A 14,662-nucleotide genomic window follows, 5' to 3' on the forward strand; every position below is an offset into this window, starting at 1 on the left:
CAGGTTCATAGAATTACGCCAGCAGAGCTACAATGACACTTCTGTATGGGCAAGGAGACAGAAGCCTATACAATTCAAAATAATACATGATATATGTGTTATGTTATCTATTCAATGTAATCATTCTGAGCATAGGGATGATTAGCACAGACATAGGGCTGATTAGAGAATGTTTTTCAAAAGGGATGTGAGCCTAATATAGATTTCTGGAGACAGGAATAGTAAATGCCAGTGTACTATATGTAGGGATAGACCTCTTGGAGTGACTTATACTTTGATTTCAACAGTGAAATAGCATATAAGTAACAGAAAGAAATATTGAGGAAATTCTCTTAGCTATCAAAGTGAGCTAATTATGAATCCCACTAGCAGAGGGAGAAGAAAATTAGTGAATATTTTCCAGTTTCCAAATGTGTGTTGAAATCACCAAACCACGAGACAGGTTTGGGCGTCAGGGATTTGGACTTAGAGCAGCTTGTTTGTGCAAGGACTTAGTTCTGCTTGTTCAAGGAATTTAAATTTGCTAAACACTGATGCTTCCTGAGAGCAGGACTGTCATGTGCTGTGTAATGCTTGCACTAAGTTACTATCAATGCTTTCTTAGAAAGTATGTGGTCTGTATTTTCACGGGTTGTAAAGCTGATAAGGATTGAACTGATAAATGCAGATGTTCATGCCAGAAGCCAGACAGTCCAATCATGAGAAAAAGGTGTCCTGTAAGGACAATGTGCCCAGGCAAACAAACCAGCACAGCTTTCTGATTATTGAATTCTTTGGAGAAGCTGCCTGTAATCTCCATAAAGAAGCTATTACATGATATTATTCCATGAATAAATTTGTATATGAAAAATAGATGAATTATTCACTTAGCTTTAGTGCATCTTGCATAGAGACAATTTATGTTTCCTATAGCAGTACAAATTCTCATTTTAATTAGTGTTTTAATGCAATGAAAAGTGAGCTGAGCATAGCTCCCAGGTGTTGTACTAAAAATGGAGACACACTCAGGATCTATTCTAAGAAGAATTATAGTTGCATTTGCAGGTGTAGGGATAGGCTTGGATTCTCATATAGCCTAGTGAGGCTTATTTTCACTAAAATCCTCTGGCTTACACCAACCCAGACTCCAGCCTCGACTGCCTTATATTCAGGTTCATGTTTGCAAAGCCTGATTGTGTATTAGGAATGCAATGAAGTGCAGGTTAAATGAGTAATGTATAGCTATGTCAGCACAGTTAATGAAAGCAGCTAGAGAAAAGTGTTTAAATCAGAACAAATGCTGACAGACTAATAGCATTCATCTCTGCTTTAGACAATGGATAGAAGCCACAGGTAATTGTGGCCAAACACTCTTTTGGATTCTTTTTTCCCTTCTTTTGTCTCTTTAGCCTGAAGTGAGGGACTTGCAGCGTATTACCCAGGATTGCATAAATGGAGGTTAGTTTTGCAGGGAAATTTTAAAAGACCATGATATTAAAAATTATTATGAGGAGTTTGTGTTAAAGTCTGAAACTATAGTAATAATATCTTCTTTCTAAGTTTGTGAAAAGCATTTACGTTCTCCATCAAAACTAAAATGGAGATGAAGTCTTGGACAAGAATTGTCTCACCAAGGATCAGCTTTCAAGCAAGAACTCTTAGTCCTGCAGACATTTACACCTTCTCCAGCAGTTAACCTTAGGGCCTGCTCCTTGAAAGATGATCAGATTTTGTCCCCAGGCAAAAGTTTTGAGTGTGCATTGGGAGACAATGCAGTTGTACACACAGGTGTGTGAAGAAAAAGACTCGAGGATGCTGGTTTGGGGCTCTGTCTAGCATTTGGAAAGATGATATTTTTAAACCGCCCTTCTCAGTTGAAAGAAATTTCTTATATGAGAAGAGGCTGGTAAGGTAATTTGAGCCTATCTACTGATTTTGTAATGTACTCTTAAGACAGTCATTTCTTCTTAAAAGTAGTGGATCTTTTCAAATTAAAAGATGATTTTAAAATAGATATCATCCCTTAAAATTAAATCCCAAAAAGACTATACTGATGAGCACAGTATTACTACTTATCTGATTAAATTATCACTGCCATATATGCCAGTATGTTCTTAGAAGGATCTTTGCAGTATCAAACTAATGAAGGAATATTCTCAGTGGTTTCAAGTCCTTGTTTTCTTTACTCAGTTTCAGCAGTGTGTATGAATCTATTGTAGGAGTATAGTGCTCTAGCAAATATAATTCTCATCATTTGCAAGACAGATTTATCATGTGTTTCTGTAGTTTTAATTGCTTGGATGTATTTCTAATTTATTTTTGTGGCAAATTTCAGTGTCATTAGAGCAGTGATTTTCATTTGTAAGAAAAATTTATTTCAGTGATTCAGCTATTCTAGACAGGGCTTATTAGATGTGTCATTTAATCTTGTAAACTAATGAGTTACTATTTTCCACAAGGATCTTTTATTTAAGTCTTCAGATATTTTACAGCATGTCATTTGCTATTTAATGTTTAAGAAAGCATATTAAATTTACTCACACTAATGCCTCTATTTCTTTAATGCAGAAGTACCCACTCCTGCATGTGGCTCCACTGAAGTAGTTACTAACAGATTCAGATAGGATTTAGATATTCTTCAGTGGAGCACTGGCTAGTAGTAAACCTAGTGGACTCCAAACTTGCTCTCAACCATGCATGTTGTGCAGTATGCACAAGTGTAGTGCAGATGTTTTAAACAGGTTCTGTACAGCTGTGGTAGCTCCCAGCACTGCCCACAGGAGAAGCCACAATCAGAATTATATTCTTCCTGCTGCTAAGGTGGTGATGATGCCTCTGAAGTGTCATTGGAGGCATCATCAAAAGGCCATAGGAGTTCAGGTCTGGTTTAGGGACAGCTTTTCTGCTACCTAATCATGAAGCAAATGCCCTCTGGCATATGGAAAGGAATGAAGCTAAATCTATTGACTGTGCTGAAGGTGAGTTTACAGAGTTGGTAGTTAGGGAATTGCTTTTCACCATTATCAGTGTAACATTTGCTTATCACCATAGCAGTTCATGGCCTTTAGACCGAAGATTATTTCAGTGACAGTCTATTGATGCTCAAGAGGCCTTTGCTTTGCAATTAAGGCTAGATCATCTGCAGGCAAAAATTTTAGAAAATATTATCTTTAGAAAGTATTAGAGGGACCCCTCTGTGGTATGAACCAGACCACATCACTCAAAGATTTCCCAGTGCTCAATGCTGCTAGTATCTGTGCTGACCTTTAGGACTCTAGGTGAGCACAGCTGCTCCCATTGCAGTTGAATTTAGTGGGAAGAAGTTACTTCTTGTAATCCAGGTTGTTGGCCACAACCATTTCCTCAAATTCACTCTTGACCTTTCTGTTCTCCCCTGTCCCAAGTGTCAGGGTCAAAAGAGAGCCTTCAGAAGAAGGTGATGTTTCTTCTCAGCTGGGGTCTGATACTGGTAACTAACTCTCCTTAGTCACTGCTATTGCAAATTTTTTATTTCTTTACTAATATTTCTGATTCCTTAGAAAGCTCTGTGCTAGAGCAGTGAAAAAAACACCCCACAATCTTAGTTTGTTCGCTACCAAACTCTCAAAAATGTATGGTCCAGTAAATCACCTGTAACATCTGGTCCATAATGCACTAAAAAGCTGGCGACTCTGTAGCCTTATACTCTGTGAGCATGGGTTATACTGGAGTACTATTTTCTAACATAGCAGCAGCAAAATGCAGCTTTGATTTACTAGCCAGTATCAAGCTGGTAAGTCTGTGATATATCCAGCTTAGCAGACCTCTTTTTTTCTGCCAACGTTAAGAATAAATCCTGAATTTTAGAAACAGAGTATTGATCTATGTGTAAGCAAAGACTGTTTCCATTTCTGTGTTCCTCATTTAAGCATCCCAGGAATCTGAAGAATCAATGGAAAGCAGTTTGTCATGTAGTGCTACTCTTGCTGCATTGCCATGTTAGCTCCTCTGTAGTGAGAAACTTGAAGAATTTGAGTAAAAGCCTGTTTTGGTTTGTCATTTTTTACCTAAGCTGTTCCTTCTTTAGGCACTTTCCAGAGTGCTTTCACATATGCACATTTTAAATGGAAATAAGCTAAATTGCCCTTTCATGCAAATTTCTCATGGTCCATCAGATTTTTTTCTGTCTTTCTCTCTCCCTCTCTCTCCCCCTTTTTTTAATTTTTAAAAATATTTACTTTTTGGTGTTTTTTGCTTTGTGAGCAGCTGTTTCCTAGCCCCTGTGCTTGGGAAGCACATTGCACTAGCATGTATGAAAAGGAGATGCTCCTGTCAGATCTTTCTTTGTACTACATTTAAGAAAGAGCTGGCAAACTCTGCTGTGCTGAGCAGCAGAAAGTGTAAGATACTTTGATGTTGTGTAAGTTTGAACAGCTTCTGGAGAGGTACAGATATGCTTAAAGATATAGAAATTGTCTGTACTGAGCACTGGTGTGTGTTCTCACAATACCTACATGCTAATTCCTTTGCTTTTCATGTGGGTGATGAGAGGCTGAATGTGTCTGAGGAGACAAGGACCCACAGTCTTTGAGATAAAAATAGTAATCTTATCACAGCTGTCTCTCTTTGACTTTGTATGTGGTATTTGGAGGAAGTGTTTTCATGTCAGTACATCTGTGCCTTGACTAAGGAAAGGAGGTGTTTTTCTGTGTCCTTTTCTTATTTGGTGTTTCATGGTGAAGCTGAGAATTGTGCAGCAATGACAAAGATGCTAAGTATAATATGAAATGAGGTGGTTCTATTTCCACGGTTTTCAGGACACGTATTTCCATGGTATGTGCATCCTAGGAACATCCTCCACCCTTCACCCAAGTCCAGTGAACTTGTTTTTCATGTGTGAGGAAAAAAACCACAGCAGTACTGCCCAGTGAGCATTCAGTAGCTGAATAAATAACTAAATATACTTTTGAGTAAATAGTGCTGAGGTATTGCTTCATTTAAAATCCTTCAGCCTGCCAAATTAAAATGGAGATTCCCATATGCTGTGCCTGAAAAAAGTATACCTCATAACATTGTATTCATATGAAAAGATAACCAGATGTAGAGTTTCTTTATGCATTACCGTGAAAGCAGTGTGTGATAATTCTGCTTACACTTCAAAAAAATAGCTAAAAAAGTGCCACTCAGATTAGTCGAGATGTTCTGTAGCGTCATTGGGCCCCACATATATTTAAACATGCATTGCTTGTCAGCTGCCTTCAAAATGAGCAGCGATTTCTTCAGTGCAAGCACAGATCTGTACTACTGCTCTGCTACTGCAGTTCCTGGGCTGGAACCACACAAGGGCCTTCCTTTTTCTTCCCAGCTTGGAAGGTGATGACTCTAATACACAATTCTCCATGTGGATTTACTTCCAGACCTGACTCCCAGACTACTAATTCAGTGACTATGTTTAAGGGGAGATTTTTATTGCAGAAAAAAAGCACAGCCAAGGTGCTTCTCAGTGTCTGTGCTCACCGAGCTGACTGCAATGCAGTGGAGGTGCCCAAGCAGCTCAGCACTGGCAGCTCTGCTGCAGAAGCAGGGCATTCACCATAGGCCACTTTACTCTGAAGGATTCACTTATGTGGTTTGCTGGACTGGGTTTATTCAGAATGCTGCTCTGTAAACCCACTTCCCTCCAAATAGAGCAGTGATGGGTTTGCTCTGCACTATTCCTGTTTGGATTTCTTACTGGAATGCTGCCCCCAGGATTCTTGAACCCTGCAAACAGAAAACAGGTTTTGTTGATATTCCAGTTTGACAAACCATTTCTGAAAATTTGGTTCTCAAAAAGGCAGATTATTAAGCTGAGGGGAAAGCTGGGAGTGTGCTGAAGGATATTTGAATACTGCCAGGGAACCGATGAGAGCCTGAAATGTGCTCTGTGTGTTTTCTTGCCACCTGTGGAGAGGAAGCTTTATGCAAACAAGTGGAAAACAGTGCTTTTCATTGTTTTTCACTGAATAGGTTTGATCTAAGATTTTATGATGGTGTCAAAAGCTTATATATTGTGATTTAATACAAGCTGGAAAAGTAACCTTGAAGATTTTTCTCTGATTTGATAAATATGCAGTGGTGGACAAAACAGACCAAGTACAGTTATAAAAGTGGATTTGATGGGTTTTGATTTTCTTCCAGGCCTTACATGACTTAAATAAAAGACATCCTTTTTAACTCTTAATATGCTTAATGAGAAAGGAGACAAGCATTTGCAATTAAAAATCAAAATGACTAAATTTAAACTGTACACAAACATGAACTTCCTTGGTATTATCAATTACTTTGGAATAATTCAGACATCAGTGAAAAATCTTCCAGTGTAAAAATAAAGTGATATTCATGGTATTTACTCTGGCAGTATGAAGAAATTTGTTAGCAAAAGTGAAACCAGTATTGGGTCAAAGAACAGGCTTTTCTGAGTATTTGACTCTAATTGAAATATTGAGGCAATGGGAAAAGAGGTCAGCATCTGACTCATTATTATCCCTGCCTGAGTCTTTTCCTTAGAGTTCTGTAAGGTTGTCAGAGGATGGGAATAAAAAAAATAAAAAAATAAAAAAAAAAAAAAAAAAAAAAAAAAAAGCAGGAAAGATGAAAGCAAAGGAAACAGGGCTATAGAGTAATTTATAAAGTAATTTATTTTGTTAAGTCCCATCTCCCTCATAACACAAAAGGAGGAGGAGGAGTTGGGGAGAAGTTTTCTGAGAGGACTGCCTGAGAAAAAAGGAGATCCAAGGGCAAAGAGAAAGGGGAAAGGACCCAAAAATGACTCAAAGCTGGATATAGTGAAAAGTGATGTCCCTTGACCAACCCCAACCCTGAAAAGGCAAACAAAAAATAAAAACAAAATAATCAGAAAAAAAAAAAGACAGGAAAAAGCCACAGGAAATGGAAAGGAAGATCAAGGGAAAGAAAAACAGAGAGCACTGAAGGTACACAGAGAAATGGATGGCAAGAGGTATTGCAAAGGAAGATAAACACAGGTCAGGGAGCTGCTGGGAGTACTGAATTCACAGTAAAAAAAGGGACTAAAGAAGGGAAAAAAGGATATTTTCTGAAAATAAGAGATGACAGAAGGGGAAAATGGTAGATTAAGACCACCAAATTTCAAATGAAAGGGAAAGAAAAATAGAGAAAGTAAACCAGAGATAAAGAGATGGTGGGGGGAGAAGTCAGGGATCATTAGAATGACAGCACTAGCTTAGAGAGATGGTTTATTTTCTTTGAGACGTGGTAGTTTACTATACATTTGAGAAATTATACCATTAGATTCTAGCAGCTTGGTCTAAGCCTAAGCATCAGCTCTGTGAGTAGAGCATGCAGTAGGAGAATACCTATGAAGTCTGCTGTTTCCTCTGTAAATTCAACATTTGTCAGTGGTCTAAAATACCCAATTATAACTTCTGGCAGCAATCTGGGTCCTTAGGAAAACATTGAGTCAGGAGCTGGTAGGCAAATGAACAGCAGGTTGTTACTTTCCATTAGCTTCTTTATTTCAGTTCAGTAAGAAAAGGAAAATTGGGTAGTCCCCAGAGCAAAATATTTTATTAACTCTGTTCAGTGTTATTCTGCCTTGTGCATTGGCTTTGAGGAAAGAAATTTCTATTGAGGTCACTTGCACTTGTGTCTATGATCAGTTAGAAAAACAAATAGTCCACCTCAGCTCCTGCAATTACAATCCTTAGCACACTGGATATAAAACTAAACTTGAGTATTCAAGTCATCCTAACAGCTTGAAAATAACAGAGCAAGTCTAGGGGCAGGCCATTCCTTCTAGGCCAGAGACAAATTAAAGCAATAAAACACACTGTACAAAATAATTAACTGAATGCACAGAACTATATAGATTTCACCACACAGAATGTAGGAGAAACAAATGCTTCTATACATTATCCAATTGTTGAGCACAGTATTTTCTATCGATTTTAACAACTTACTATTTGCTGACTATTACCTAAGCTTTGGTGAAGGCAGCAGTTAAACACAGAAAGCTTTCCTGCTAAGCAATCCTATTAGGAAATTGCTGCAAAAACAAAATGGATCCTTACTTCTTTAATCAAGCCCAGGGGTACAAAAAGCCTCAGCTAATCCCTGGACACCAGATTTTTTTGCAGATGTGGTTGATCAGCTCTTGGTTGCTGGCTGAAGGGCTGAATGGAAAGGACTCTTTAACCAGGTAACAGAGCATCTGACTATTTTTGCATAACTGACAGTATCATATTGACAAAATATATTTTTTATGGTGTTTCTTCTCTGAGACATAATTGTTAAGCAATAGGGTTTAGTGTCTGATTTCCCAGTTGCTGTTGGACATATTGAACAACAGCTGACAAGAGCCATGAGGAATATTCTCTGCAAAACAATTGCTGGGTTGTCCTGCTTGAATTTTGCCTAAACTGGTGTCCTAGAAAATTTTGCAAGTTCTGAATCCACATATCAGCAAAAGAAACTCTACCTTTTTCTTCATTATTTTTTGTTGTGCGCCCCATTTCATGTCTTCCCAGCACTCCTGGGAGCTCTAATCTTCCACTGCGTGCCATTCTGTGACAGCTTCATGGGGTCTTTTCCATTTCTGTGAATTTAGTATGCTTTGGAATGGAAAAGGGGATTATTAATGCACATTTCTTCCGTTGAAGTGGGATCTTGCAAGAATTCAGTTCCTAAAGCAGGTTGGACCCAGGTGAAAATTGAGGAGGGAGTTTCTGAAGTGCATGTGGTTACTCCAGGCTGGGAGGCTGCTCTTTCCGTGGCTCAGCAGCTCTCTGTGAACTGCTCTGTCCTGGGTATTTCCACTGGAAATATTTTGTCAGGCTATCCATACTAAAACCAAGGTATTGTTTATATTTTTTCTTTAAATGACAGAGAAATAAATGAAAGAGGAGAGGAGTCTGTGATCCCAATGTCCTTATAGATTTGGGTTGCAGATGCAGTGTAGTTTTGTCTTTCAGATTTCCATTGCACCTCCTCTAGAGTTGTTTTCTGCTCTTGACCCTTGTGTTGTGGTAATGCAGTTTGAGTTCCAAGGTGGTTGCATTGGATAAACCAGTTTCTGTGTATTTTCCATGTTAATTGAAGCAACAGAGCACTCTAAACTTTGATGTATTGACAAGCACTTAAGTAATTCATCTATATCAGTATTCTGGTTTTATTCATTTTCTCTGATCGTCTTCAACTGTGACCACACCAGGCCAATGTATTTTTCTTGATTAATTGACACAATCTGCATTTTACTCTGCCAGAAAAAGAAGTGAAACTCTCAGATATTCAGCAGAGTTCACTGGTTGCATAGGAAGTAGGGGAGAAAAACTGGCTGTAAGCTCTGTCATAAAGGCATTATAGACTTTAGTGTTCCAAGTTCCTTATAAATAATGAAATTGTAACTACACATGAAATAGATTTTGCCTACTGTAATACTGATATACAAATTAAAGACCTTCCCTAATGCATTGTTCATATAGTCAAAAATTTCTAATGAAGAAGGGAAGTAAATTTTTGGCTTTGCCAGCAAAACAGGAGAACAAAGCCCATTTGAACATTGATGACAGTGAGGATAACAAGCTGGGGCGTGGGATGAACAGGAAGAGATTGCAAATTGGATATCAAAGGAAGTAGAAGTCTGACAACTTTTCCATCTTCATCATATTATTTCAAACCTAGCAGAGTGAAAGCTGTCATTAGAATAAATAAACTGAAACAGAAGTTCAGAGCACTATAAATGATAAATTTCATGTGGTATGAAGATGACAAGCACTGTGCTCAGTAAGAGAGTTCCCATCACCCATCTGCCCAAATCCACCAGAATTTTTGTGAGATTCTGTTATTGTCTGATCTGTTCTCTCATTCAACCATCAGAGAGAGAACAAAAGTAAAAGGAAGTAACTGCAGAAGCAGCAAATGTTTTGCAGCAGCAGTTAAATGAGACAAAGCTCAAGAGGGAGCTTCATACCGCCCCCGTCTCAATGTTTCCGCAGTAGTTACATTTGCTCCTTGCTGCAATGACAAGCTCAAATTGTCATCAATAAATGTTGATTTGTTTTCTGCTAATAACAGTAAGCAGCTCCCACTCAAAATCAATTTCAACTTTGTTGGCAAGACACTGCACATTTGTCTTCACCATGACTGAGCTGCATAAAGGAACAATTGAATTGAAAATTAAATGAACAATAATTGAAAATAAAAAGTGCCTTTTTAAAGGAAAATTAGTGCTATGCTGAATTTCCAGAAATTGTTATGTTGGTGGGGGGGGGTTTGCCTTAAAAAGGTAAGGTTGGGCTAAAAACTTAATTATATAAATATGTGCACATTAATGTACATAATTAAAAAGGGACTTTAACTTCAAAAGCATAAAAAGGCTCTTCAGCAACTTCCTAGGGTTTTAGTTCTGGCAAAAGCAAGAGTTTCTGCAGTAATTATACATCCAGCACATTTGGATATGCTAATTGGATCTAAGTTCTAATTAGTTTCTTTGTGTGACTAAGAATGACAATCACTGAATTAATTTAATGCAGCTTTGTTCTGAACTTAGTATTGTTTTCACTATTTTTCATACAAAAATGTAACCCATGAAATGCTTTCCTTTATAGGATGTCAGTGGTTTGTCACGTACAAAGTGCAGTGCATGTACATTTGCTGCATTTCACTGTACTATTTATTACAGGCCATACCCTTCAGCATTTATTCAACTCAAAGTGTTGCAGGGCTTTGCCAGGGGAGTGGAGAGGACCTGGAATGTGTCAGTAGTCCATCCACGACTAGAGAGCAGCTGGATAAACTGTGGAGGACCAGAAGAAGCAGAGAGGGATGCTATGATCTCTTGCTGGTCTTTGTGGGATGGGAACACAAAGTGGGGAAACCAAATGGGGATAATTTGTGCTTTTATTTAGAGGCAGCCATAGGAAAGATGAGCAATTTCAAGAGATGAATAGGACACCTCCTGGTTTTGTTTCTCCTTGTATCCTGTTGCTGCTTTCAGTTTCTCTGGGGTTTGGATCTAGTAGATCCTTGATTCAGTCATTACATGTGATTACAAGTATGCTTAGCATTACCCTCACTCATTCCCTGACTGGAGGATAACCTTGACTTCAGACGGGCAAGAATTAGCTGTGAGCACTCCTGAAAGCAGCAGAGAGAAGTGACAACATTGTTTTAAGGCCATGTTCCTGTGGGAAACATAGAATTGTGGGATCATTTAAGTTGGAAAAGACCTGTGAGACCATTATTACAAACCTAATTCTATATCATTGCAGTAAGTTGGGGGTTTTTTACTATTTGAGATATTCATTTCTTAAAGAGGCATCTTCAAAGAATTTATATAAATACATTGAAATAAAAAATTTAGGAGTTACTCCAATCTAATGGATGTAATGACGAAAACAAATATTTCAGATTACACACTTCTAAAATTGTTAAATATGTTTAAACTTAAAGCTTGTAGTTTGTCTTCTGTTTCACTTTGAAAGATCTATGAAACACATACACAAAGCCTTTTCACATGAAGGACTGAAAATAATGATTTCTGTAAATTCCTGTTCAAGTACAGTCAGCAAAGCCCCCTTCTTTACAAACCCTTTCAGATGGTTTGAGACAACCTGCCATTTCTGTGACTCTGTGTGAAATTACAGTAATATTTTCCATATTTTACAGTTTGTTTCTCTCAGATTATGGTGTTGAATTCTCCAAGAGAATAGTCTTAGTAGAGGCCACTGGAGCAAACAATACCCTACTGATGTTAATTTTGGTTTGTCAGAGGGAGCAAGACCTTTTCTTCCTTTAAATAGGAGTCGGAAGATGAACATCCCTGGAAAAGTTTCATTCACAGTCCATGGAGAAGGTGATTCAGGGCAAGAACTGGTAGCTGCAGGTGCCTGTCTGTCTCTCTGGCTGTGTAATGACTTCACATAGGAAATTGAGACTCTGCCATGATTGAGACTCTTTTCTAAAGTCCTCTGAAGTCAGTCATTTGTGCTTCTGTTGGGTTTTGGATTTAGCACTGGTAATTGTGCAGGACAGCTGAGTGTGGTAATGAATTTCAAAAATGAAACTGGTTATCTTGGTGTGTGGTGCTAAGGGATGTGTGCTTGATTGATTTGTTTCTCTGTGCTTAAAAAAAAGCATCTACCATCATACAAAAGCTCAGGCCAGTTACATTTTCAGAGAAGCTGAATTACAAGTCAGTATGTACTGGTCCCAGAGTGAAAGGCAGATAATCTCAAAGACATTCTTGAGCAAAAGCTTCATTCACAGAAGCTCAAGAAATACAATAGCACCAATGCAAAGAATGGCACAGATGGACTTCTTTTTCTGCATAGTATATTGTAGTACCCTCTCAGTACTGTGATGTGCCTATCCAATGGTCTTTTCTTCAATCATCTTTAAATGTGATTTTTAAACTGGCTTAAAATCACTGCTGTTTCATTACCAATTAGTAGTATAAGCTTTAATTAAAGCTGGTGTAATTCCTTTTGTCAGAGTTGCACTAGGAATGATGGGCTGGATCAAAGAGCGTGCTAAAATTATGGTAGCTAGTATTTCTCCAATTAGTGTTTTAATGAAAGTAAGGTGGAAATATTGCTACAGGTACAGTACTTTTTATATGTCTTTCACTAATATTGATATCCTCTCTGACGTCTTTTAAAGCAACTCATATAACCCCAGATCCTCGGTGCTGTCATCCATTGCACACTGGTATTTAAAATCAAAACCTGATATCCTTAATAGCTTCATTTTCAATTTCAAGATGAATCTGTGCACAAGCCATCCCCTGAGTTTCCATCCCATTGAGTCCAGAATGTATTCTGTCTATTACATATGTTCCTCCTTAAAGACACCTAGCAGGAATGACTAGCAAAGTTTTACAGGCAATGAGAAAATTATTTTTGTTTTCTCTTTTAGCTTGGCTGCTGGAATCCTGTAACTGGTCTGAATGGGTCACTAACAGACAGAAAGCTGGAGAACAACATGAGAGGAGTGGTTCTGCGTGTGGTGACTGTGCTGGTAAGCAGATCCTCATCCTTCTGCCCTGGCAGGAATTATTTTTTCCTTTTGCCACATCTTTTTACTAAGTGCATGGTTTCATCAAGTAGTTGGTATTAGAGGCTCTGATTTAAGCTGGTCAAAAAAAAACTAGAAAGGTGATAATTTTCCACAGAATAAAATTGTTTATCAGTACAGAATTTTTCAGACTGAATCAAAAACATTGGAACCTGTTTCTTGCACAGGAACATTCTAAATTAGGTAACACAAGCATGTGAGCTGATAAAGAGCAACTTAAGTGCCCTGTTAGCCAAAGCTACCTAGCTGAAGCTCTAAATGATTCAATTCCAATCACCTTGGCAAATTGTGTGCAGTCTAGCACAAATTGTCGCACTCAGAAAAATATTCAAGGTTAGCTTAGGTCAAGTAATGTTAGTTTGGTACAACATCCACTGTCCCATCCTGGCTTTTTGTCAGCCAGGTTCTTCCCCTGTTTGCGCATCTTACTTTAAGAAAAGTTACTGATTTGAAGCTGAACAGACAATGTCTGTTATGAGGCCAGTGTATTCCCTGCCATAAACTTAGCTTGAGGAGAAGTTTTTTAAGAGTTGGGGAAAAAAATAAAGAAATATAGAAAATAATATGAGACATATAGCCCTCTTTGGACCCAAATACAAAGTTGATCCAGGGCTGCAGAACTGTCAAGGTTAGATTGAGCTATTTCTCTCTTGCTGCTCTCTACTTGTGTTTGAGATCACTGTCTAAAGGCCCAGCACTTTTTTATAAACAGCAAGATGAGGAGTTTTCAGGGTTTGCATTGTTGACTGCATGATGAAGAGTCAGGGGTGGAAAGTGAAATCGCCAGAGCAGGTCAGTGCCACAGACAGAGCAGTTTCATACCCCTGCAATTATTTTATGGGTATTTACACACCTTTACCTCTCAGGGTGAACATTCCGTTCCAGTTCTTAGTACATTAGCAAACTTCCTGTGGTAGTATCTACAAGACAAAACAAACCAAACAACAACAAAACAAACAACCCCAAAACAACAACCAAAAAAACCCCCACAAACCTGAAAAAGAACCCAAAGCCAAACTAAACAACAAAATCTGGCCAAGGAAGAATGAATGCACTGGAAAAAAACAAAACCAACAAACAAACAACCACCAACAAAACAAAAAACCCACCAACAAAACAAAATAAAGGAGTAACAGAGAGGAGGAAGTTTATACTTTATTTGCATGTTCATCAAAATAGCATCATGGTGGCAGTGGCTGGTCTCTGTTTTGCCTGATACTCCTGATAAGTATAATTATCTGTTGACAAAAATGATCTGTGGATTTTGCCTAGAAAATAAATTTTAATTAGAACATTAGCATTGTTTTTAGTAGTAGTTCTTTCCTCTCTCCCCACTGTTCTTGCTTTATCCCCAGTTATCTTTGTTACTTTGACAGCGAGCTTCTTCTTTCACATTATAATAGCATGGATATTTATCAACTTGCAAAGATACACAAAAATAATTGCCTATGCTAGTAGGATTCTACAATAATTATAAAAACAAAGACAGAAATTTAAAGTTCAACACAGCAGAGGGCATTTCAGTCTCCTCACTAGTTTTATATCTTCTGGGTAGGACAAAACTGGAGATTTGTATTTAACCTCTGTGATGAAAATGTGTGATTCTTACCTT

General features: G+C 38.0%; 1 protein-coding gene across 3 annotated transcripts in view; it reads left to right on the forward strand.

The window, feature by feature from the left end:
* GRID2 (glutamate ionotropic receptor delta type subunit 2) overlaps positions 1–14,662 on the forward strand; it is a 680,978-nt gene that overhangs the window by 525,248 nt on the left and 141,068 nt on the right. For all 3 annotated transcript variants that reach the window (XM_039710747.1, XM_039710749.1, XM_039710748.1), the window contains exon 9: positions 12,892–12,993. In XM_039710747.1, the coding sequence (XP_039566681.1) occupies positions 12,892–12,993 (102 nt within the window). The remainder of the gene's footprint in view (positions 1–12,891; positions 12,994–14,662) is intronic.

The sequence above is a fragment of the Passer montanus genome, unplaced genomic scaffold (genome assembly GCF_014805655.1).
Source record: "Passer montanus isolate IOZ18808 unplaced genomic scaffold, ASM1480565v1 scaffold23, whole genome shotgun sequence".
NCBI lineage: Eukaryota > Metazoa > Chordata > Aves > Passeriformes > Passeridae > Passer > Passer montanus.